Source organism: Exserohilum turcica (assembly GCF_000359705.1).
Source record: "Exserohilum turcica Et28A unplaced genomic scaffold SETTUscaffold_6, whole genome shotgun sequence".
Taxonomy (NCBI): Eukaryota; Fungi; Ascomycota; class Dothideomycetes; order Pleosporales; family Pleosporaceae; genus Exserohilum; species Exserohilum turcicum.
In genome coordinates, this window is record NW_007360277.1 from 371,929 (window position 1) to 395,064 (window position 23,136).

General features: G+C 52.2%; 8 protein-coding genes across 8 annotated transcripts; 3 read left to right on the forward strand and 5 right to left on the reverse strand.

Moving 5' to 3' along the window:
- Window positions 1-3,292: 3,292 nt before the first annotated feature.
- SETTUDRAFT_43447 (uncharacterized protein) lies at window positions 3,293-5,429 on the reverse strand (the record flags this gene model as incomplete). Its single annotated transcript, XM_008031302.1, has 1 exon — window positions 3,293-5,429. One exon carries the CDS (start codon window positions 5,427-5,429, stop codon window positions 3,465-3,467), a length of 1,965 nt encoding a protein of 654 aa, XP_008029493.1. The 3' UTR covers window positions 3,293-3,464.
- Window positions 5,430-5,661: 232 nt separating this feature from the next.
- On the reverse strand, window positions 5,662-6,750 carry SETTUDRAFT_140602 (uncharacterized protein). The gene is made up of 2 exons (XM_008031422.1): window positions 6,559-6,750; window positions 5,662-6,487 (listed from the first exon to the last, which is right to left on the reverse strand). The coding sequence occupies exons 1-2, from the start codon at window positions 6,692-6,694 to the stop codon at window positions 5,757-5,759; spliced, it is 867 nt and encodes a 288-aa protein (XP_008029613.1). The 5' UTR covers window positions 6,695-6,750; the 3' UTR covers window positions 5,662-5,756.
- A 225-nt stretch (window positions 6,751-6,975) lies between these two features.
- On the forward strand, window positions 6,976-8,197 carry SETTUDRAFT_165017 (uncharacterized protein). The gene is made up of 4 exons (XM_008031423.1): window positions 6,976-7,136; window positions 7,255-7,372; window positions 7,456-7,752; window positions 7,808-8,197. Exons 1-4 carry the CDS (start codon window positions 7,071-7,073, stop codon window positions 7,888-7,890), a joined length of 564 nt encoding a protein of 187 aa, XP_008029614.1. The 5' UTR covers window positions 6,976-7,070; the 3' UTR covers window positions 7,891-8,197.
- A 35-nt stretch (window positions 8,198-8,232) lies between these two features.
- SETTUDRAFT_120824 (uncharacterized protein) lies at window positions 8,233-11,289 on the reverse strand (the record flags this gene model as incomplete). The annotated part of the gene is made up of 5 exons (XM_008031424.1): window positions 8,233-8,491; window positions 8,660-10,658; window positions 10,703-10,748; window positions 10,874-11,023; window positions 11,068-11,289. The coding sequence occupies 5 exons, from the start codon at window positions 11,287-11,289 to the stop codon at window positions 8,353-8,355; spliced, it is 2,556 nt and encodes an 851-aa protein (XP_008029615.1). The 3' UTR covers window positions 8,233-8,352.
- A 633-nt stretch (window positions 11,290-11,922) lies between these two features.
- Window positions 11,923-13,652, reverse strand: SETTUDRAFT_165019 (uncharacterized protein). Its single transcript, XM_008031425.1, has 3 exons — window positions 13,239-13,652; window positions 12,743-13,158; window positions 11,923-12,695 (listed from the first exon to the last, which is right to left on the reverse strand). Exons 1-3 carry the CDS (start codon window positions 13,547-13,549, stop codon window positions 12,040-12,042), a joined length of 1,383 nt encoding a protein of 460 aa, XP_008029616.1. The 5' UTR covers window positions 13,550-13,652; the 3' UTR covers window positions 11,923-12,039.
- A 416-nt stretch (window positions 13,653-14,068) lies between these two features.
- Window positions 14,069-15,498, forward strand: SETTUDRAFT_34060 (uncharacterized protein; the record flags this gene model as incomplete). The annotated part of the gene is made up of 5 exons (XM_008031230.1): window positions 14,069-14,280; window positions 14,361-14,689; window positions 14,738-15,030; window positions 15,081-15,240; window positions 15,293-15,498. The coding sequence occupies 5 exons, from the start codon at window positions 14,069-14,071 to the stop codon at window positions 15,496-15,498; spliced, it is 1,200 nt and encodes a 399-aa protein (XP_008029421.1).
- Window positions 15,499-16,038: 540 nt separating this feature from the next.
- On the reverse strand, window positions 16,039-17,766 carry SETTUDRAFT_34061 (uncharacterized protein; the record flags this gene model as incomplete). Its single annotated transcript, XM_008031231.1, has 3 exons — window positions 16,039-17,272; window positions 17,321-17,616; window positions 17,665-17,766. 3 exons carry the CDS (start codon window positions 17,764-17,766, stop codon window positions 16,039-16,041), a joined length of 1,632 nt encoding a protein of 543 aa, XP_008029422.1.
- A 644-nt stretch (window positions 17,767-18,410) lies between these two features.
- SETTUDRAFT_156252 (uncharacterized protein) lies at window positions 18,411-22,410 on the forward strand (the record flags this gene model as incomplete). Its single annotated transcript, XM_008031426.1, has 3 exons — window positions 18,411-18,702; window positions 18,770-20,573; window positions 20,805-22,410. The coding sequence occupies 3 exons, from the start codon at window positions 18,411-18,413 to the stop codon at window positions 22,408-22,410; spliced, it is 3,702 nt and encodes a 1,233-aa protein (XP_008029617.1).
- Between the last annotated feature and the right edge of the window lie 726 nt (window positions 22,411-23,136).

Below are 23,136 nucleotides of genomic sequence, written 5' to 3' on the forward strand. Positions count from 1 at the left end.
AATCGCGTCGAGCAGGTATACCAGCGCGTCGGTGGCGGACTTGTTCGTTTAGACACGTTGTAGACAGCAGCAGCGCGACGATTACTTTGTGTTTAATAGAGATTAATAGAAGAAATAGCAAGCTGAATATCTGCTTTATTCAAAGCTAATTGAGTAGCGCTACGTTGAGCCATTGTTCGTTGAGATAGGAGAGGTGCGCAGGTTTGGTGGGGTGCGGCGCTCGCTTGCCTGCGGCGCTCGCTTGCCACATACGTTATCGGTTTCGTGTTCCGTGTTTGACTAGCTATGGCCATGGGTCAAAGGTTATGCTTCCCGGGCAACAGGTCGGCGGTACCGATGCAAGCAAGTCAGAATAAACAACCTTGGGGAATCCCCATGATACATGGCCGGCTGGGCATGGCAAACTCGTGTAGTAGACAAGGAAACTGTTTCAGACCAAAAAAGAAACACGTCTTTGCAAGAACCATGCCTGGTGACGTTGCCGCCTTTATGCACACAAACGGTAGGCATCCATCGGCAGTTGTACTGTAACACTCTTCATCCCCTACCCGCATACGTCACCCTTTGCTACCTTGTGCATCTCTCTCTCTTCCCTCGTGTTTTGCGGGCATGCCGATGCACATGTCGTCATAAACCATGGGTGAAGAGAATATTATTCCTCCAACCACGGGTCATTGTCGGAGCAGTATTCGAAGCCAGCAAAACTTTCCCGTACCTGGTGAGATTCCACGGCACACTTGGACCTGGACCCAAGATTCAGCCAGCCGCACGCTCACTCGCTTACTCTCGATGAAAATCTTTCTTCTCGAAGAAAAGTAATCGTGAACAAGGTATTCGGAGAATAAACCAGCTTCGCGCTTACAAAAAAAAAAGAGTACACTTGAGGCGTCAGCACACACCCCCCCCTTTTTTTTTGCACGCGCGCAACCTCTCTTGCTTCTCGCAGGCAAACCCCAAACGCTCTGCTCCCCGTTCCCCCCGTTCCCCTTCCCTTCCCTTCCCTCCCGTCCGCGCACCCGCAACGCACATGCACATGCTTCACCTTCCCATAACACAGATCTGCATCGCATACAGCCCTCGCCCTTGCCTCACATCATTCCACATCATATCTTATCATGCTTCTGCGAGGGCGATCAAGCAAGCCCATTTTTTTGTTTCCGTCTGCCCTTTTTTCTTCCAAATAGCGGCGGCGGCAGCGGCATTATTTTTCGAGAGGGGCTAGTTCGGCATCATTGTGGTCGGCGTCGGCGTCAGCTTCGTCGGCGTCGGCATGGTGGTTGTCGTATTGGTGGTGGTGGTGGTGGTGGTTGTCGAGGTTGTCGCATTAGAGCTATAGGTGGCGCTGGTATAGACTGCGAACACGCTGGTTATTATTCTCCTCCTCTTCCTTTTTTTGTGGCTTTTTTTTTCGCTCGATCGATCGGGATGCGCGGGATTGCGTGCGTGGGACATGGGGAGGGGAAGGGGGCTGGGGGCGCTGCCTAGTTTGTTTCTGGTGTAAGATAGAGTTTTGCGTAGCTCTTTTTTGGAGGGGTTGAGTATTTGTGTACATGGTGTTTGAGTTGTGTTTCCTTAGGCTCGTTTTGAGGCGTTTGTGGGGTAATCGGGTGTGTGTGTGTGTGTACGGACATGGGGGTTAGGTATGGGTAGGTAGGTAGGTCGGTAAGTATGTGTAGTCGTGTCAAGTTGTGTGTCGAGTCGTTGTTGTGGCTGCTATGACGACATTCTGTGTGTGAGAGTCCACCATGTCGTAAGGCTGGCAAGTAGAATTATTCGGATTTAAAAATGGTGAGAGAACATGTCATGTCGCTCGTGGCGATGGCGGTTTGATAGATCGGGGGGGGCTTGGACACGCGGCACGGCACGTGGACCAGGGATTCTACACAACATACGTAGGTGGCGGCGCTCTTTTGGGAGTAGGTGGCGTGAGTAGATTTTGGGGCTGGTAGGCGAGTGTAGCAGGTAGAATGGGCTGTTTGTAGGGATGGTGAGGCGTGTATAAATAGTAGATTTTGTTTTGTTGAGAAGACCTGGGTTTGGACGTTGCATGTAGCAAGGTGCTTCCAAAATAGGAAGTGAATGCGGGACATGGGTAGCCCTTGATGTATGTCGTCATGACAAGATCGAGGGTGTGAGGTGTTGTTGGCGTAGTCGGGGGTCGTCGAAGCAAGTCTGCATTCTTTTCGATGGGTTGTTGTCTTTCTATAGACTGTTGTTTTCGTAGATGACTACCTGTAAAATAGTCTTTATCGATCCGGAACAAGGTTTTGAATGTAATATCGTTGCGTTTTCTTCCACGTTGTATCGGCCATGTCGGATAATCATAATTTGGTGTCGGCTTGTATAGAAAGGTGTGGGATATCAAATACTAAATAGTCTTCCATAATGTGAAAGTCTCGTTTAATTTAACATGTCCCGTAATTACAGGTCGCAAAGAGAGGGCCCGTGTATGCAATTGAAGTCAAGTGGGTTATATACTATGCTGTTTACAGCACTGCCTTTAGCATTACTTTACAAGTAAAATGAATTTCTAGTAATGAATTGTAGTAGAATTTAGATTAATACACAAATATGAGATACTCTATATAAATTAATGCTGCAAATGACGAATGCTGCGTTTAATAAGGGCTATATATCAACTCCACATTTAATAAAAAGGGAATATGAAGATTCATTCGTTCCCTTCAATGAGATTCCGTCTTTCTTGAAAATAATCTAGTACCCGTTCAGGTCTTCTTAATCATAATCAGCAATATCAAATTTCATCTAAGCTGGCATACACACACATATTAAACTAGATATTTATGTCTCTTAACCCAAAATCGCAAAATCCCGTTTTTGCATGAGAAACTATATCAAATCAAGACAAGACTCGGTGTAAAACGATATAACCGGATAGCAGTGCTGTGTAAGCGTGAGATCAGTGGACCGGAGGAGAAAAAAGGAGGATGAAGATATAAGATGACAAGGTCATAACTCATATAATTGCGATATCTGTCCATTCTTACGATATGTAACAGGCTTGATACTATATGATTAGGCGAATTACTCCACTGCTATGCGTATCCAGCTCATACTCGTATTTCATAGAATATCTACATATCCTCTTCCTGGGTATCAACAAGCACTACTGGATAACAGCATGACCAAGAAGACGGTAGTCGATCATGCTCCTCCTCAACACTTTCAGGGACGGCAACAAGACACAAGGTCGTGCATAGTTGAAATCACAGTAACCAGTAGATATGGGACTCAAATCAAGAAAAAAGACATTCCATATCTTGTTTCTATTCTTATATTCATTCTTGCACATATTGGCAAACGCTACTGCAACTCGCACGCTCGAATTCTGGACTGGAAGAGCTGACAACAAGCCTAACTGTAGAGAGAAGTATCCAACGGCGCGCCGTGTTGCCCAAAATATTGTCAACACAAAGGAAATCTGTATATGACGCTACGCAATTTCACCATCCAAACGTCTCAACCTGAACATCAACATCCTTCCCCCCACTGATCAACCTTGCACACGCATTCCGTACATCTCTTACCAAGCCATCAGGCCCACTAACCACGACACCTGCTCTACCTCCGCTCTTACCAATCTCTTGCTCAACCCACTCGCCAACAATAAGGCCGACATGCGGGCGTCCGGCGAGGCTTGTAGGCGGGGGAACAAGTACGTCCAAGCCCCATTCCTTGAGTTCCTCGAGCTTGTCGTCTGGGATCCAGAGACGGTGCTCAGGTGCGTGCGTTATCCAGAGGAGTTTGACCTTTCTCTTGATGCGAGAAGACGCGGTTTCAGAGTCGGTGGGAGGGGAAGACGAGGGAGAGAGGAGGGAGTAGAGAAGTGGGTACGCGACTGCGATTCCAGAGCCGCCTGCAATGAGGATGGCAGTCGACGAGGCCGAGAGCATGTCGAGAGCATGAGAGGAGCCATAAGGGCCGTCGAGGCGAATGCGAGTTTGGGAAGTGGTGCGAGCGTATGAGAGGAGCCTGTGAGAGAAGCCTGATGTAGATTGGGCGCGGATAAGGAGTGTGAACCATGCGTGTTTTGCTTGGTCATTGTCTCTGGTTATTGTTGGGGCGGCGGAGAATATGGTGAATGGATGTGATTGTATAGGGTCTTTGCGGGACAAGGCGGGTACCGACAGGAAGATGTGTTCGTTGGGATTCCAGCCATGCGTCATGTTCTTTGGTACCAGCGCAGATTTTTGGGGAGAGACCTCCCAGTTCGCAGAGATGAGGACTGTCTCTTCGTCTTCAAGGATGGCGAGGGTTGCAGGATGTGTGCTCGATTTCAGCCACAACCGATACACGAGCCGATCAATAAGGAAGATGGCGAGGGATATGCCAACGTACGGCCTCGATGACTTGTGGTGGAAAAACAAGAAGACTAGTCCGGCGACTTGAAGTACAATGTGCAGTCCGAGGAAAATCTCGTACCACCTTTGCCGGAAGCTGCCGAGGCTCGTGAAATAGATCAGCTCGTATGCGATAAAGGCGGCCAGGCCTAGCAGGACCACGCGGTTGAAGATGAACTTGACAAGTGTAAAGCCCAGGTGCCTCAGCAGCCCGTACCATACAGAAACCATGCCCAGGAAATGGAGAAAAGCCTCCAGACACATGACCTCTCCGACTCTTCTGTGGAAGATGTTCAGGCTCTCGTACGAATAGCCCGTCAAGAACTTTATAGGCTGGTTCTTGGCAGCCAAAAGGTAGAGCAGAGGCAGGTTTACGATAAAGACGAGGCCACAGCGGTCGGCAAACACAAAGAGGTAATTGAAGGATATGGGCATGCAGTAGAAGTTGTAGAAGATGATGAGGCCGACCCATGCGAGAACAAGAAGCGAGGTAGCGTTGGTGGGAAGGGTTTTGTTGACGACGGGAATAGGGCGCGGCTGGTACTGGAGGGCGGCTTTGAGCAGGTAATAGGGCCGCCATGGCCCGACGCTCTTGTGCTGTGGCTTCCGCGACCGAAGCAGGGGCGTGGACTCATCAATGGTGTTTGATTTTGTCACGGCGGTGCTGTCGGGTGGTGTCACGCTGCCTGCTACCGTGCTGCTTGAGCTGCTCCAGGCCTCTCGATCGTCGGTGCTGGCGGGTTCGTCCTTGGCTGTCCTCGAGGCGGCTGCCCGCCGGCGGTGCAACACCAGCTTTTCGCTCCAGTGCCATAGTGTGAAGACCAGCAACACACCTAGCAGAACGAGGTTGTATGTCTGCAGGAACCCGCGACCCCACAGGATGGCTTCGACGAGTTTCTTGAAGCGCGGGTCCTTTCCAGGATCGTCCGGATCCAGAAGCTTGCCTCCGTCGGCGGCTGTGGAGATTCTATCGGATCCATCATGCTGCAGCCAGGGCGGCGGGGTGTCGGCGGTGGCGGTCAAGGCGAAGCGAAGAGCGTCTCGTAGCCATGGTGGAGTCGCTTCCATGGTGAGGATGGGATAGGGAAAGGAGGATGCAGGTGGAGCATGGGATGAGGTAGCGTCGCAAAGCTTCCCCACAATGCTCGCGTCATGCACGCGTGCTGGCATGCGATAAGCTTATCGACACTTGCCGAGGCACGCCTAGCTCCATTGAGACGACATGATTCTGTTCCAATCCTCTGGCACAGACTTGTGCAGCCTTGCCATGTTGGGACCTGATTTGCTCAAGAGTATATTACATGTGGATAATTTTAGTCTCGTTTGCATGGTGCCAGAGAGCTACGATGGCGAAAGCGCGAAGCCATGCTTGGTCGCCTACGTCATTCCTAGCGCTCATTTATTTGTCCAAGTGGGCTTCTCCTTGGCCGCAAAAGCAGCCATGCCAATCTTCTGGTCCTCGCTTCCAAACAGGCCGTGGAATACTCTCCGCTCGTACTCGACACCTTCCCGAATACCGAGCTCCTGGCTCTTGTTGACAACCTCCTTGGCCGCCTTGACGGCAATCTGGCTGTAGGACGCAATCTTGGCTGCCGTCGCAATGGCGCCGTCGACACAGGCCTCTGGAGTCTCAAACACCTTTGCAACCAGACCCCATTCGCTCGCTTGCTGTGCAGTAATGTTGTCGCCCGTGAGGATAACCTCCATGGCTCGGGACTTGCCAATCGCCTTGGTCAGGCGCTGTGATCCGCCTGCACCGGGTATGACGCCCAGCTTGATCTCTGGCTGTCCAAACATTGCCTTGGGCCCTGCGTACATGATGTCCCCCATCATGGCAAGCTCGCAGCCTCCGCCTAGCGCATAGCCATTGACAGCTGTAATGAGCGGCTTCTTGAGAAAGGTGACGAGGTCCGACCAGCACTCTATAAAGTCTTTTCCGTATGCGTCGCTAAAACCAAGGTCCTTCATCTCCTTGATGTCGGCACCGGCTGCAAACGCCTTTTCCGACCCAGTGAGGACAATGGCGCCAATTGACGGCGTGCTCTGAAAGTCGCGCAGAGCCTGGTTGAGCTCGAGGATCAGAGGGGTGCAGAGGGCATTGAGCGCCTTCGGTCGGTTGAGCTGAACTGGATGCGGTTAGCAAGCATGGTTGGAAGCTGGCCTGCAATGACACGAATCCAAAGGCATTCCGACTTACCCAAACCAACACCCTCCTTGGGCGTCGAAACAAGCACATGCTCGTACGACTTGGTGGCATATCCCCTCACCAGCCTGGGCAAGCCGACAGAGCGGAATTGCGAGGCGACTCTGGGCGCGGATCGGAATGCCTGCATCTTGTGTGATCAATTGAGCTTCTCACGTCAAGCCCAGCTCTCGTGTGCTTGATTTGCTTTGGAACGAGTGCATCGAAAGACGAGGGAGGTTATAGCTGGCGGTGCAATGGGTAGCATCGGTCACCTCGGTAAACGCCGCCCGTCCCGTCTGCCGTCGCTGCGAAGCTGCCTATTACGCAACCAGGCTGCTTTGGGCCTAGCGCAAACTCCAACTGTTGCCGCTGCCTCCCAAGCCGCAGCCTTGCGCGGGCTCACTATTTTGACACGACTCAACAAGCCCCCGTGTATATCCACGCCACTCCCACCCATCCGTCGCAGCGCCCGTGTCATCTGTTCAGGATATACACCATCTCGCACGCCCAGAAGAGACGCAGCCATGGACGCCCCTGAGCCCGATACTCCCTTCTCTGCCGTAACCGCGCAAACGACAAAGTATGGACGGGTATGTCATCCTCCCCAATATGCATCGCGCAGTCTGCTGGAAGTTGGAGGAGACGGGCATGGCGCGAGAGATGAATATGCATCGGTTGAAAACGCGCCCCTGCTAATGCGCCGCGCAGATGTTCCAGGCATATCTCGACAAGTCGACACCATTCACCACATACCGGTGGGCAGGAACAGGCTTCCTTTTCCTCATGTTTGGCCTGCGCATATTCGTGGCCCAAGGATGGTACATTGGTATGTCTACACCGCTGCAAACACTTTAACCCAAAAATCGCCTGCGATTCACCATGACTAAACACCCCACTAACCACCCGCAGTCGCCTACTCGCTCGGCATCTACCTCCTGAACCTCTTTCTCGCGTTCCTCTCGCCCAAATTCGACCCCGCGCTCGAACAAGATGAAGGCATGGAAGACGGCAACGCCTCGGGCCTGCCCACCAAAGAAGACCAAGAGTTCCGCCCGTTCGTCCGCAGGCTGCCCGAGTTCAAATTTTGGTACTCGACCACCAAGGCGATTGCCATTGGCTTCTTTTGCAGCTGGTTTGAGATTTTCAACCTGCCTGTTTTCTGGCCCGTTTTGGTCGTGTACTGGTTGATTCTGTTTGGCCTGACGAGTAGGTTTGCTCTTATATTTTGTGGGTATTACAATGGTGATTAACTTGATGACAGTGCGCCGACAAATTCAGCACATGATCAAGTACCGCTACGTCCCCTTTACCGTCGGAAAGACTCGCTACTCGCCCGCCCACTAGCAAGCCTCCGGCTCACTGCGCGCTTCGATTTCAGAAGTACTTTGGGAGGAGTTTGCATTTAGCAGCTTGCATCTTGGACACGGGCGCTTTTCCTTTTGGGCCGCGATAGACTTGAAAGCCGCGATTTTGGCGAGAATAATATTGCTAGTGATTTGACTAGGAACGGGGTAGTTGACACGATAATGGCTTGGATGCGACATGATGCTGTATACGTAGTTGGGAATAGCGGGGTACAGCTCTCAAATATGCTCAAAGATGCTCAAACATATTGGCTCAAAGTAGTGCGCTAGTGTTGCAAGTAAACAACTGCCAACCCTTGCTTGCCAATGCATGTGATATAAAGCGCTGCATTCTAGGTATCTAGCATGAAATAACAGACAGACCACCAACATGCTACGCTACGCTGCACAACTTGACCATGGAAAGGAAAAAAAAGAAAATCAAGCTGGAACATGGCCCTACTCAATCAACACGCATAGCGGGTGCCTCTAGCTTCAATTCCGCCAACGACGCCTTTCTCGACCCCGCACTCGGCCTGCCCTCGTCACTCTGGAGCTCGACTTCCTTTGTGCAGATCCACGTGGACGCATACATGTTTACGCTAGAACACCAGCACTGCATTAGCATACTGGATCTTAGGAAGCCAATTGGGGGGGGGGGATAAAGAAGGGAATACAAAAAAATGGAAAAGAGAAGAGAAGAGAAGAGAAGATAAGAGAAGAGAAGATAAGAGAAGAGAAGATAAGAGAAGAGAAGAGAGGAAACATACCGATCAATACACGTGCCCGGCAATCTCACAGCAACACGTTTAACGGCAAACCCACAGTCGGCAAAACACTTGATGTACCACGGTTCCAAGCCCGCACTACGCAGCATTACTCTCCCTCTCACACGGAGCGCGCGATTCAGAGCGCGGATCTGGCGCAGCGCCTGGTTGCCGGTTGGCGGAAACCAATCCATGCTATCCATGACGACGACGATGGTCAGAGTCGCGGGGCGCATGCGGGAAATGACCTCTGAGATTTCGTCCGTGTGGATGCGCAGGCCGTCAAAGGCACCGGGTTTGGAGAGCTTGAGGTGCGAGCGCGGGGACAGATATGTCGGGTGCGAGGTGGGCGTGTAGTGGCCCAGCAGCGAGAGCAGGTAGTAGTGGTTTGAGGTGCTGAGCAGCGTTGTGTTGATGACGGGCTCGAACGTGTTGAGTACGTATTCGTAGATGGCGTTGCCGCTGGCGCTCTTGAGCGCGTCGTCCGAGGGCTCCTCGTGGAACGCCATGTAATCTGTAGCAGTGTCCTTGGGCGAAGTGGCTTTTGCTTCGTCGTAGTCCTGCGTCTTTCTAAAGTCGGCTTCGATGACGGCGCGCTGTACGGGCGGCACGCCGAGCGCTTTCCAGAGCCATTTTTCGTTGCCCAGGATGGCGTAGGTGAGGATCTTGGAGTGGAGTACTGTCTTGATGCTGCGTTGCCAGATTTCACGCTGTTCGTTGAGTGTTTGCGCGGCGCAGAGGGCTTGGACGTCTGCACTCATGCCGAGGAGGCGGAAGAGCCAGCCTGCAATTGCAAGAGCGTTTCCCGAGCCGCCAGAGTAGTAAAGGCCCTTTGAAGACGGCGCCGAGAAGACAGATGGGCCGTTGTGGAACCAGAACTGGAATGCCTCTGACGAGAGATGAGGACTGAGCTTCTCGGTGAGTAGTTTGTGGAAGTCGGCATGCTTGCCTTCGCCAAACAGTTTCCAGACGTCCTGGTAGCCGAGGGCTGTAAAGGCAGCGACTTTGAGTTCCAGAAGGTGGTTTTGCGAGGGATTGAGGTCGACGGCATGCACACGCCGGCACTTTTCCAGATAAAAAGCGAGGATGTTGTCGCCGGCGGAGCCAATGGCGAGCACAACATCATTAGATGTGGGCTTCAACAATCGCATATCAGCCACATCATCTTCCCACGTAAAGGCGTAGATGTACGAGTTATTGAAGCGAGTATGCTTTGGAAGGCTCGAGTCGTAGTGGATGCGCCAGTGATGGTTTTGGTACCACGACGATGGCAGAGGCAGGCTGGATTGCAGGTTGACGACTGCAGATTCATACGCCTTGGAGTGAACTTCCACATCGTCCTGTGAGACTCTTGTTTGGAGGTCGAGAGCGTTCAGGTATGGCGATTCGGTGGCGGCTGCGTCAATCTTGGCCAGCTTTTGTGTCGAAGCGCCATGGTCCTTTGAGCATCCCACCCAGATGTAGTAGGGCAGCTTGATACCGGTGTTGAAGAAGTTGTTTCGGGCATTGATGCTGAGAACAGTGCCGAATCGGTACTCGAGGTAATCTCGGCGTGCCGGAGACAGGTTTACGCGGTCGATGGCAAACCATTCCCTCCAGAATACACGTGAAATCCACATGCAATGACGGTCGATGACACCGCCCATGTAGTTCCTGCCCATAAAGTCGACTTGGTTCTGGACGTAAAAGTCAACCACTCCAACAATGCCGTTGGGGCTCATGAGACTGTCGACCGAATCGATGACGGGGTAGAATTCAGGGATCATGCTCAGGGAGTAGCTCATGGTAACAAGCTCAGCACCTCCAGCATCGGCATTCTCGTCAAGATCCCGGATAGTCTGACCTTGAGACACCATCTCCTTTTGTCGGTGCGCCTGGGGTTCATGTTCGTGGAGACGGAATGCACGTGCATCCTGGCAGATGACCTTGACGTTTGTCCATCCTAGGCGGGCGAAGCGCTTGCGAGCCATTTCGCAAAGGCTCGGGGAGAGATCCACAACGTCTGGGACGGTCAGTATGTACTAGTCACAAGGTGGAACAACTTACAAACTGAACTGAAGAAGCTTGCCACAGGAACGTAAGCGTTCATTTGCTCGACACTGCAAATTTGTCAGAATGCGCACGTAAAGTGGCAGTGTTTACGTACTTGTACCCAGTTCCGCCACCAATCTATCGCTGTTAGTATTGCAACAGGTTCTACTTTGTGTATGCACCTACATCGACCCAGACCGGGCGTTGTGAGATCAAGCCGGCTTCACTGCGGTGCTTGAGCTGCGCAGCAACGAGTCCCAGCATATCCTCGCGGCCGCGTAGGAGCTTGGTGCGGGTAGCATCGTAGACTTCGGCCTGTGCCTTGTAGAAGCTCTCCTATTCTCGATCAGTCATGGCATTTCTATGAATTGTTCACATACAAGAGCGTCTTGCTGGCTGCCGGACCCGTCACCGGTGTGAGGCTTCAAGAAGCAACCATAGATGAACTTGAGATATGCATCGATGGTGCTCGGCGCATGTCCCTTGCTCTTGGGCCTGAGTGCAATGGCAAACACGGCGGCGAGAAATAGCCCCACGATGCACAGAGTGGCCACGAGCTGGTGGAAAGGGTTGCGAGGAACGAAAGCTGAAAGTTGCAGCATGGCTGCGACTGAGCAACAAAGCAGACGGAGAACAAAATATTATGCAGTCTAGCAAAACACCCCGCCATGGAGGGGTTATATGAGAGGCGTTCCGAAGCATGATTCCGACTTGTGTTCGTCACAATACTGGAGACCCCGAGAACTGTTCCAGGTGTGGTAAACCGCAAGAGGCGGCTATGCAGGGTCTAGCGGTACGGCATGATTGTCGAGATCTCAAGGGCGTAAGGCGTCGGTGGGCCTATCATGTCGGGCGGTTGTTGCGCGTGGGTGCAGCATGCGTGCAGCGTGCCTGGTGTTGAGGTTGGATAGTGTGGAGGCGGCAGCCAATCAGAGGCGGCGACCAAGGGCGTGCTAGAATCACTGATGGAAATGCAGGAACGTGGTCAATTCTCCAGCGCCCGAGCAGAGCGCGAAAACCATCGGCCCTGTTTCCCTGGGTCCAAGTCTGGCTTATCTAGCTCTTGACGATCCGGAGCATGTCGGCAACGCCACCTTTGTTATGACTGGCGTTGAAGCCAACTGCCGGAGGCGTCGTTGATGTAAAGGAGAGTAATTGAGAGTGAGGTGCCTACATGTCTGGCCGCGTGGTAAGCGCCACTTGCAGTGCGAATACAATAGCACTGTATCGTATTCATGAGATAACCGATTCATTCGTAATCGTCATTTCGGCTATGGTACCTGGTCAAGGTCTAAGTATTATTACAAGCCGGCATGAGAGCACACGCATGCAAGCCGCCATCCAACTTCTCCTTAGGCATAGAAGTTGACCGTGTCCTTCTTCTTGGCCTGCACTTCAGCAATCGCGTCCACATAGTGCTCGTGGCTGATCTTTTGGTGGCCCGTCCGAAGCGCAATCATACCAGCCTCGACGCACACAGCCTTCAGTTGAGCCCCACCAAACTCGTCAGTACTGCGTGCCAACTCTTGCCAGTTGACACCGTCATCCACAGTCATTTTCCTTGAATGAATGCGCATGATCTGTGCGCGCGCCTCCTCGTTTGGCAGCGGGAACTCGATCTTCCTGTCCAGACGTCCCGAACGGAGCAGCGCGGGGTCCAGCACATCGACTCGGTTAGTGGCCGCCAGCACCTTGACACGGTCATCCGACGCGAAACCATCCAGCTGGTTGAGCAGCTCCAACATGGTTCGTTGCACCTCCCTGTCTCCAGACTTTTCCGAATCGAACCGCTTGGTGCCGACCGCGTCCAACTCGTCGATGAAGATGATTGAAGGCGCCTTTTCTTTTGCGAGAGCAAAGCAGTCACGCACCAGCTTTGCACCGTCACCAATGAACATCTGCACGAGCTGCGGGCCGGCAAGCTTGAGGAACGTGGCGTCGGTTTGCGCCGCGCAGGCTCGTGCCAGAAGCGTCTTTCCTGTACCCGGCGGGCCGTACATCAATGCACCTGTGCTAGTTAGCCATGATGCTCAAGCAGCGGCGCGCTGTCCTTACCCTTTGGAGCCTTGATGCCAATCTTCTTGAACCGCTCAGCCTCCTTCATCGGCCAGACCACTGCCTCTACGAGCTCCTCAATCTGCTTGTCCAGACCTCCGACGTCGGTGTATTTCTCCGTCGGCTTCTCATCAACCTCCATGGCCTTGACTCTGCTGTCGTACTCTGCAGGCAGTGTGTCCAGGACCAGGTATGAATCCTTATTCACACCAATCAGGTCGCCGGGCTTGAGCTTCTCGTGGTCCACCAGCCCGATGAGGGGCAGGAATATCGTCTGCCGCGTCGACGTCTTGATGACGGCCGACTTGCCGACGCGGGTGGCGTCCAGGTCGATGTTTGCCCCTTCCTCAGCCGCCTCGGCCGTCACGTCCAGGTCGAGGATTTCGACCACGTTTCCGACGAGATAGGGCAGTTGCCTGGACAGTGTCAGTATGCTGGACAGATTGCGTTGTGTCGCCGCGCTGCGGGGCCGACGACCGGCACCGAGACGACATACCTGTTGTTCTCAATCTTGTCCAAGTTGTCCTTGATCTTCTCGTTCATCGACGCCTTCTCGTGTGTGAGCCGCTGGAACTCGCTCTTCATGATGCGCATGTCGTTCTCCAGTAACCGCCTCCGCGCGATGATGTCTCGTGTGCTTGAGTTGAGAATCTCCTCGTCGAGCTGCTCCTCCTCGGGCTCCGCATCCTTCATGTCCGCGTCGCCATCGGCCTTCTTTCCGCCCTTGTCCCCGTCCTTGTTGTCGTCGTCCTTTCTCTCCTCCTTCTCGTGGCGCTCGAGATCGTCGAGATCTTCGAGTGTAGACATTGTGACGGTGTGGCGTGAGTGATTGTGTGCAACAGGCAGCTGATGGAGATGAGCCGGACAGTATCACAGCGATTGTTAGTGATGTCCGCGGTCGAGAGGCTGGTGATAGTGCGGCGTTGATGGGGCGCTGGCTAGAGGCAGCTATGGATTACGAAGGTGCACAGAGCTCCCGCGATTACTTAGCTCCGCTCCGACTCTTGGCGCTCTGTACTAGACCGCCGATCAGCCGCCCTCACCACTCTTCAACATATGGCCTAAGATGGATCAACGGACACCAATCTAAGGATGCTTTTCAATGGCCGGAATGTGAGACGGCGCGATTACACCCTGATCAATTTTGTGCTTGCCAGAGGCGAACATTCATGGCCGTGATGATCAGCTACTCCATTTCCCACAACCATGAACAAAGCAAACTTGTTGTTTCGCCCAACTATTCGACTACGAAGCTGCCACATACCGAACGCGCGACGTGCTGAAAGTCGAGCTTTCAAACCCTGTGTGTGGTTGTCCACCCGAACCATGGCAGGCTCTAGTATGCCTTGCACTATCCCCATCGGCCATGTCGAGAATCTCTCCATGGAGGAGACTGTCGAAGAAGAAGGAAGTCCTCATTACAAAGCAGAGAAGTTCTATCCAGTGCGACTGGGTGAAGTCTTCGAGTCCCGTTACAAGGTTGTCGCCAAGCTTGGGTTTGGTACGGCCTCCACCATTTGGCTTTGTCGTGATCTTGTGTAGGTGATCTTGAAAGTGCAACCTTCTCCCCTAGAAAGCTCTATTTGGCCCTGTATTGACGATTCCTCGTGTCCACTAGGGTAGACCAGCTTCTAGCGCTTAAGGTCTGTATCACGCAAAAAGGTACCCTCAAGTTAAACAGTGAAATGGCCATCTCCCAGCATCTCAAACCCATCGAGGCTGAGCACCCAGGCAAGGATCTCTTACGTCTAGTGCTGGATGACTTTCAGATAGCCGGTCCCCATGGAATGCATCAATGCTTGCTCTTCACCCCTCTAGGCATGAGCTACACGAACTTTCGGAATATGTTTCCAACTAGAACGCTCAGCAAGCAGTTACTGCAGGAATCGTTGCTATTGATCCTGCTTGGTCTCGATTTTCTACACCAGGCGGGCGTAGTGCATACAGGTATTCCGAATGCGTGGTATATCGGACTTGCCAGCTAAGAACGATTAGACATATCTCCAAACAACATCCTTCTCGGCGTCTCTGACCCAACCGTGTTTTCCGACATCGAGGAATCTGAGCGCCAAAATCCGGCTCCTCGCAAAAATCTGCCCGGTCGGACTATATATCGTTCACATGTCGTACCCACCACGTACGGGCCATTGATGATTTGCGACTTTGGTGCAGCCAGAATAGGGGAGAAGTATACCGGAGATGTCATGCCGGGCGTGTATCGAGCCCCTGAGATCATTCTTGGTATGGAATGGGACTCCAAGATTGATATTTGGTCTGTTGGAGTCATGGTTTGTGATTCGGTATTCTTGCCATGCTCTTCCATGCTAATATGATACAGATCTGGGATTTATTTGAAGGAAATAGTTTGTTCCACGCCATCAAGAACGGTCGTCTCAATGATGAGTTGCATCTTGCTGAGATGGTTTCGCTCATGGGGCCTCCGCCCAAGGCCTTCTTAGAACGAAGCGAGGCTAGCCGTCGGTACTGGGATGCCGAAGGTATAATTACGCCACAGCCAGTGGAATGCGACTTGCTAATTTAAGAGAACAGGCAACTGGATTGCCTCCACTCCAATTCCCCAGCAAGCACTCGAGATGCGTGAGCAATGGCTCCAAGGCAAGGAGCAGGAGCAACTTCTTGCGCTTGTTCGAAGAATCCTACGTTGGCTTCCAGAAGAAAGGCCATCAGCCGAGGACCTTTTCGAAGATGCATTCTTTCAGAGTGTGTATTTGTCTTTGCGCTCCAGAAATTCTTAATACTTGGAATTGCATACAAATGTTTACGCGGCACTTGCAAGAGATGTAAACTGTGGGCTTTGTTTGAAGAGTCTCCATGTTCGCAGTCTGGAGAAATGTCAGCAGTTATCACCATATTGGACCCGCTGTGCCTGACACTGGCTATATAATTGCACGATCCATATTCTGCACTTAACAATCAAGGCGTAGAATTAGATGGCTGGGCCCTACGGCTGCTATGTTGTAAAGCAGATCTATTCCAACGAGCTCTTCCTATCAACATCTGCCACACTAACATTCACCATCACCAGGTACGCCGGCGTGCCACGTCTGCTTAAGCGGTAGGTTGCCAAGTCAAAATATTAGTGCACCGAAAAACATTGATTGAATCTTAATACATGGAATCAATTTGCAGTCGTCATTGCCAACCAGAGATGAAGCTATAGTAGTCGTTGCGGTTCCGACCGCCTGCGAGTAAGCACAACATGCAGTCGTGAAAGACACCGACCACATTCGCGGCATCTAGAGCAATTTCTAGACGCGAAAAAGAAGAAGAAAACACTACTCGCGGGTAAAGGTAACATGCAGCCGAGGTTGGCCGGTGATCTGGCAGAGTGTAGCCAAGGCTTCAGATTTTGCTTGTTCGATGCTCTTTTCCTGGTCTCGCTTCATACGACGTGACATCTGGTTGCTGTGTTCTCTTGGTGAGGTAGGGCACTTGATCTTGACCTCGACACTGGAAAGATTCTTGAAAGACAAGAGGCTCTTGTAAGTTCTCCGGTCGATTTCGCCTTGTTCGGCCTCGATGGTGACATGTTGTATCAACTCGATTGATGTGTATTGATCTGATCTTGGTATCTTGAGAACCGACGTGGGTTCTATCCTTGTATCTGCACCTACGGTCGCAGCTTGTTCTGGTGAAGGGTTGCGTAGTAGTCTCTGTTCGATGCCTTGATTTTTACGCCAAGCTTCTTGTTCCAGTTGCCAATCCGCGTAGGAATGTGCCATCCTTTGGTTGTATCGCTTGGCACGGTCTATCATCAACGCTACTCGTTCATGTTGTGGGGGCTGCAGACCATGCGGCATTGGAATGAGTCCTTGCTGGATATCTAGTAGTGTGGCTTTTAGTCTGTCTGCATCTGACTGCTCAGGCTCGGCGTGAGGTACTGGGAGCTGCTCTTGCGTGGGCTGGGGTATTGTGACTTGTTTACCCCACACCGTAGCGTACCCATCAGGGTTCTTGTACAAGACGACTAGCTCTGCACCTTTGTCGGTGATCTTTCGTAATAGTTGTCCAATCTTCTTCACCAGATAGCCTCTTTTGCTGACCTCGGCGCCTGTCATGGTTGGGTCGCGGGTGATGCACATCTCCACGCGCCGAAGATCGCACAGACACTCGAGGTCACTGATGTACTCAAAAGTTTCTGGCCATTTCTGGGGATTGTGTATCGTAATCGTGTGGAAGATCTGTCTGTGTAGGTCTTGTATCGACGTCCAATGGACAATCGCCTTGACATGTGCCTGGCCGCTAATGAATCCGAAGACACAAAGGCGGAAGTAGATGTAGCGCGCTTCGTTATAGGTCTGGCGACAGAGCACGAAAACGCGCGGGAGTTGGTGCTCGATCAGTTGCGGGTACAGACTGGTGTCTTGGGGGTTTGGGATTCTTGTAACATAGTTGAAAACATGTTCTCCTTCGGCGCGCTGGGTGATCTGGATGCTTTGATCGCCGACGAGATATGCGTAGATTCTGTTTCGAATGGCAACGTCCATTTCGAGAAAGTGAGAACGTCTGCTGTTGCCCAGATCAGTACAAGCGATACGCAAACATGTGGCAGCTTACATTGGAGCCGTGGCGGCCTGATTCATGCTCTGTGATGGTAGCGGGAAGCTCTGGTAGTACTGGTAGTGCTCTTGTTGCGCCGATGGGGATAACTGGTGCATCAGAGGTCCTGTGTTGTTGTAGTACCCTTGCGTATTCTCCGCAGTTGGAGTCTGGTGCCAATGCGGGTTTGGAGCCGCATAGGCCTGTTCTTGTGGGAAGGCGTCCATGTCATTCTGGGAGACTTGGACGCTCTGGTTGGGGTTGTGATGATGCCCGAAGGCGGGTGGAACGGTGTAGTAGTTGCGTGGATCGATCTGTCACACAGTCAGTAGAGCAGCACGAGAACGGGGCGGGTGGCTTACGATGGGCAACTGGCCGACAACGAAGCAGAAATTGCATCGAGTTTGTGGGATATATTGAGCGGCTGCAGTCTGTGCGCGTAGCGGCTCACGTTCACCTGGCATTCACTATCATCCCCAGCAGACAGTGAGCGCGTGTCTTTGCCGCATCTGCAGGCGGCAAACACTCTCCACCAATTATATGCGAGGTTTGAAGCAAATCTAGTTAGCTGTGTACAGAACTAACCGTCACTGAGGTAATCCAGGCATGTTCCATCGCCAAGCAAACTCGCAGTGTGCCACAGGAACCAAGGACAAAGTTGTGTTGGCGGTTGAGCCCAACTATCTCGAAAGCTAGTCGGGTATGTAAGTCAAATCCTGATGGAAAGCAGACAGCGATGTCGAAGGCTTCACTAGCGTTGAGCAAGTGGTGGTGGCCGCCCTGGATGTCCTAACCGTAATTGTCACAAGCCTTTCTCGACTGCCCTGACTAGAGGCTCTATCATTCCAACAGAAATATCGACTATAATCTCAACTGCGATATCAAATCGTTCGATTTGCCCCGCTTTTTGCAACTGTTCTCATCTTCATCTTGAAAAGTTCCGAAGTGGAGTCAGGTTGGCGTGTGCGGCTGCCTGGCAAAGTCTCACAGTCACCAACGACCACTACCACACCTCACTGGTACTCGCAGCCGCTCTCAATCTGTTTACTCTACACATTACACTCCAAATTTCCTTGAATAACATTTTATCCACTTCTTCATCGTCAAGATGAACATGACTTTCCCCGCTGCCATCACTTTCCAATTCTCGGAAGAGGTAGAGACTTTGTCCGAGTCTTTCAAGCTCAGTAACTATGATGTCAACCCACCCGAAGTGCTCCTCAGCAAGAGCGACCTGGAAAAGTACCAGGAAATGCTCAAAGGCAAAGTTAAAGCTGCTGAGGGCAACAGCGACAGCACGGTCACTTCCACCACCACCACCGAACTATATCAGCCCTCCGATAGCGATGTCTTCACCAAGGCACACTATATCGTCAACGTCGAGCTTGGGCTGTCCGGAGGTATGACGAAGACCAACCTCGAGATCCTTCGCAATCACATGCGCACCAAGATGCACTGGGACATCAGCAAAGCTCGTATCAAGAAGTTTGCTTGCGACTGAACAGCATTTCATCACTCTGGGAAGCATCCCCGTTGACGTCGTCGATCTGGCCTTCCTCGAAGCCAAGGATCGCGAATATCAGGAGATCCTCACCCTCGCCGCGCCCACCAAGCCTGGCAAGAAGAAAGAGAAAGAAAACACGAAAAATTCGGAAGCCGAGCGCAGAACTGAGCGATTGATCAGCAAGCGTCTTCTCCCCCCGCGTTCCACTTTGCAAGCTAGGATGAGGGGTGCGAAGATTTTTGAGCAGAAGGAAGACATCAAGGCCAAGATCATCTTCCATGAAGACCCTAACGACCGATCGTTCATCCGCCTCCGCATCGCGCACCTGTACAAGGATGAAATGTACCCCAAGCAACAACCTACACATAAGTTAGACATCGAGCTCACCTATCGTAACACCCGCCCCCGCGGCCATCTTCCTCCGGACGAGGGAGACCGATACTACGGGTCGGAGCGCATTCTCGACGTCTCGGACAAAGTTTACCAATCGTACTTGCAGAAACTCTTCCCACACCTAGTAAAGCAGAACCCGAGCTATTGTGACAAGCTTTGGGCAACACTGAAGACCCATCGTCTGTACTTAATGCAGTTCCGTCAGAACGAGCTACCCATGACCACCAACTTGTTCACAGAGCGCGCGGACATGCCCGCCAAGTACCACGACCTCCAACTGGTGATGCGACGCGCTCCTATCATCTATATACTGGCCCGCGGTACTGACATCGACGCGCTCGCGAACTCAGTCATCGACCGCTTCTGTGGGCTCTCGCAATATAACCCGCTGTCAAGATTCTTCGTCAACCCACACATCAACAACAAGGGGATCATGGAGACCGCCATGCTCCCCAAGTTCAAGGCACTCCCAGAGAATGCTTTTGAGGACTGGACAGAGTTTGCGATCCGTGCTGGTGTCGCAGCGGTCATCGAGATGCGCTACGACACGGTCATGCAAATTCACAGAGGCAAGGCAGCCATACACCCGGTGCCGCACACACAGTACCGAGATGGTGAGAACGACACTGACTTGGCTCTCTACGTCAACTTCTTCGGCGATAGACCTGATGAAAACCTGCCGCGCCTTACTGTTGGTGATCAGGTTAGAGTGGACCTTCAGGATACATGCGAAGGAGTTCGATTGGTCAGCAAAGTTATGTGGAAAGGTCGAATCGTCAATCCCATCGTGTCGACTGGTTTTAGGCAAGTCTGTATGGTCGTCCGCCGACCCATGGATGGAGATGAGGTTGTCGACACCGCCAAGTATACCGACCTATCTGCGAGCGCGATGGATAAGATGAGCTCTGAAGAGCTTCACACATGGGCACAGAACAACCGCAACCGCACCATCATTGTCATCAAAGATGGGTCTGACACGGAATGCAAGCGACTGTGCAATGGCCTGAAAAACATGAAGGTCCCTCACAAGCTTCAACCCATCTTCGAAGGCAAGGAGCATATCCTCGAGCAGCTCCGCCTCCTCATGCTCTGCAAGGACCACACTCGATACGACAAGTCCTCTCTGTTCTCCACGATCCACGAAGATGACCGGGAAAAGTTCTCCACAATCATGGACCAATCGCTTCGAGACTACCAGCGCGCCCCAATCAATGCATGGCGATCCGAGGGTCTCTTCGCCAATGTCGCCGCCTTGGGAGGAGTTTCTGGATCTGGCAAGACATATACCAGCATCCACGTCCTCTGCGGGTACACTTTTCGTGTTAAGATCAACCATGCAAAGAAGAATATGCAGAACATGGACCTGGTTCTCCTGTACCATAGCCAGGTCGCCGCCGCCGCCAAGAAGGAGAAAGCCCAACAAGCTAAGGCTGAGGCCGAGGCTAAGCAAGATGATAAGCATGAAGATGAGAATTCGAAGGCAGTCATGAAATACAAGGAAGACGACACTGAGCTGGTGCCCGAAACCAACTTCGAGAACGAGGAGCCTAACGACGACAACAAATTCTTGTTGGAGTTGGTTGATGAAGCTAAACAGACTCACAGCATCCGTGAGTTCGAGGATGGACGAGCCACACATGTGAGCATCCAGAACGAGACCGTCGACCACAGCTATGAGACCTGGGTTGCGAGAATGCCTCAACTTTGCAAGGACATGAAGGCTCCCAACAAGCTGGTCATCCGCCTACACTCAGTCCAGACGGAGCACAGGGCCGTTATTGCCATGATTGACTCCAACTTCTGCAAGGAGACCAGTGATCCCAAACCCATCGAGCGCGACTCCAAGCTCACAGGCACTGTCACCCAAGCCCTGCTCGAGCACTACCTCCGCGAGATGAGCATCACCTACTCAGGCATTACTGACAAACGCCTTCGCCTGATTGAAGGCTCCCTCGCATATGTTATTTTGCAGCTCGCTCGTTTTGGCAACGTCCCTATCACTGAGGAAGTCGCAAACACCTGGACTGAAGAAGAGCGCGACAATCTTGCCGAAAAGTTGAAGCCGCTTATCAAGGCTCGGGAAGACCTCGAAAGCGAAGACCGCATCACGCGGGACAACATGCGCGACGTTGGCAGGGCTTTCCAAGTAGGCTACATTGCTGTCCTGCAGCGCGCAGCCGTGATATGCACCACTTTGGCTGTTGCGACGACAACTTCATTACAGATCTACCGCCAAGCCCATGCAGTCTGCCTCGAAGAGGCCGGGCGAGGCATAGACCTGGACGTTACCGCCTTACTGTCTACCCATTGGGCGTGCGACTTGATTATGATGGTTGGCGACCACCGACAGCTGAGCTTCTCCCCCTACGGGCCCGAAATTGACAACCCGTTTCAAGACCAACTCCCGCGTTCAACCTTCTCTAGAATGTACTATACTGGCTTCCCTATGAAGATGCTTAAACACACCTCACGCTTCACTATTCAGCCATTGCTTGATCTATGCCGTCGCCTCAACAACGATCATAGCATACAGGAAGTACCAGAGTCGTTCGATACAGAACTAGAAGCACACGCCAAGCTGGTTAACCAGCAGATATGGGGCAAGAAAAGCACTATTGTAGTAGTCGACACTCCTACTGCAGACACCCGACGTGATGCGACTGGATCGTGGTACTGTATTGACACCGCACTCGTCACGATTCACGACGTGGTCAACCGAGTTTTGCTAACCCAAGGCGGCAATGTGCTTGTCATCACGCCCTACAACGCACAGCTGCGCTTGCTGAACACGTTACGCGACGGAGCAATTCGAGATGCGAAGATGAGCGGCAAGGAGCGTCTGGCATTTGAGCTGTCCCGTGTATCAATGCTTACTGTCGACGCGTCTATGGGCAAAGACCGACACCATGTGGTGTTGGACACAGTCGGAAACGCGGACGGATTTCTCTGGCTCCAGCCGCGCATGCTCGTCGCGGGCACACGCGCACGCTCTAGCCTTGTATTTGTTGGCCCAGCATCTCACTACTCCGTATCTAAGTCAGGCATTAACCGCCACCTTATGGACTGTCTGCGAGAATGGGCGGATAACCGACTGATGGTTACGCTCGATCAAAACCAGATGAACAAGCTTGAGCAATACCCTAGCATCCAGAACGCCATGCAAATCACGCGCTATGGTATAGAGCAAGGCATCGCACTTAACTACCGTTAGGCTCCTCTAGGCGTCGGCATTTTTATTCCCAATGTTCATACGGCTGATACAACGTCCTGAGACATCGGTGGCGCTGGTGATGACGGCGACTGGACAACTGGCGGTTTCGTCGCCGATCCCAACCCTGCAGCTGATCAAAATGACGACTCTGGTCACGGCCAGTCGAACGGTGATCAAGAAGACGACATTTCTGAGTCAGACGATGCCTTGGATAACGGTAGCTACAATGATCCCGGTACATGGGGAGGCGCGGGCGCGGAAATTGACACCCACATGGTAAAGACATGGAGTTTGGGTATGAGGGACATATACGGACCGGACTTGATAGGAGGAAGTGATTTGGGCTTTTTTCATGTATACTACTATGTCTCGCGGATGAGGTAGCTTTTCAATAGAAGCATGTAGAGAGAACCGTCAATAAGTACCGCAGAGATCAACTTGGCAAACCGCACCTGCTCCGCTCGATTGTCTGCCCCCTGTCAGTATTTGATGATTCGCAGCACTCTGGGAAGATCAGAGAGGAGCCATATGTATCTCTTTCGCTTGAGTGAACAAAACAACCAGAAAAATTCAAGCTGAGCCCAACAGCAAGACGGGAGAGGTAGATGAACTGGAGCAGCGTATGTAGCAACGATTTTTTTTATTGAGAAAAAAAAGAAGCTTCTCAATGCTTTGATGTGCTGGCTCTACTATTTCTACAACGCAGGCAGCATGTCAATTTCCAAA

What these genes read in the sequence shown, in the direction of transcription:
- SETTUDRAFT_165019 (XM_008031425.1), bottom strand. Translation starts at nt 13,549, where the DNA reads ATGTCTACACTCGAAGATCTCGACGATCTCGAGCGCCACGAGAAGGAG. An exon ending in GACAAGATTGAGAACAACAG is followed by an intron (nt 13,159 to 13,238) that starts GTATGTCGTCTC and finishes GACACTGTCCAG; the next exon opens with GCAACTGCCCTATCTCGTCG. An exon ending in TGGCATCAAGGCTCCAAAGG is followed by an intron (nt 12,696 to 12,742) that starts GTAAGGACAGCG and finishes TAACTAGCACAG; the next exon opens with GTGCATTGATGTACGGCCCG.
- SETTUDRAFT_140602 (XM_008031422.1), bottom strand. Translation starts at nt 6,694, where the DNA reads ATGCAGGCATTCCGATCCGCGCCCAGAGTCGCCTCGCAATTCCGCTCT. An exon ending in CAAGGAGGGTGTTGGTTTGG is followed by an intron (nt 6,488 to 6,558) that starts GTAAGTCGGAAT and finishes AACCGCATCCAG; the next exon opens with TTCAGCTCAACCGACCGAAG.
- SETTUDRAFT_165017 (XM_008031423.1), top strand. Translation starts at nt 7,071, where the DNA reads ATGGACGCCCCTGAGCCCGATACTCCCTTCTCTGCCGTAACCGCGCAA. An exon ending in AAACGACAAAGTATGGACGG is followed by an intron (nt 7,137 to 7,254) that starts GTATGTCATCCT and finishes TGCGCCGCGCAG; the next exon opens with ATGTTCCAGGCATATCTCGA. An exon ending in GGCCCAAGGATGGTACATTG is followed by an intron (nt 7,373 to 7,455) that starts GTATGTCTACAC and finishes AACCACCCGCAG; the next exon opens with TCGCCTACTCGCTCGGCATC.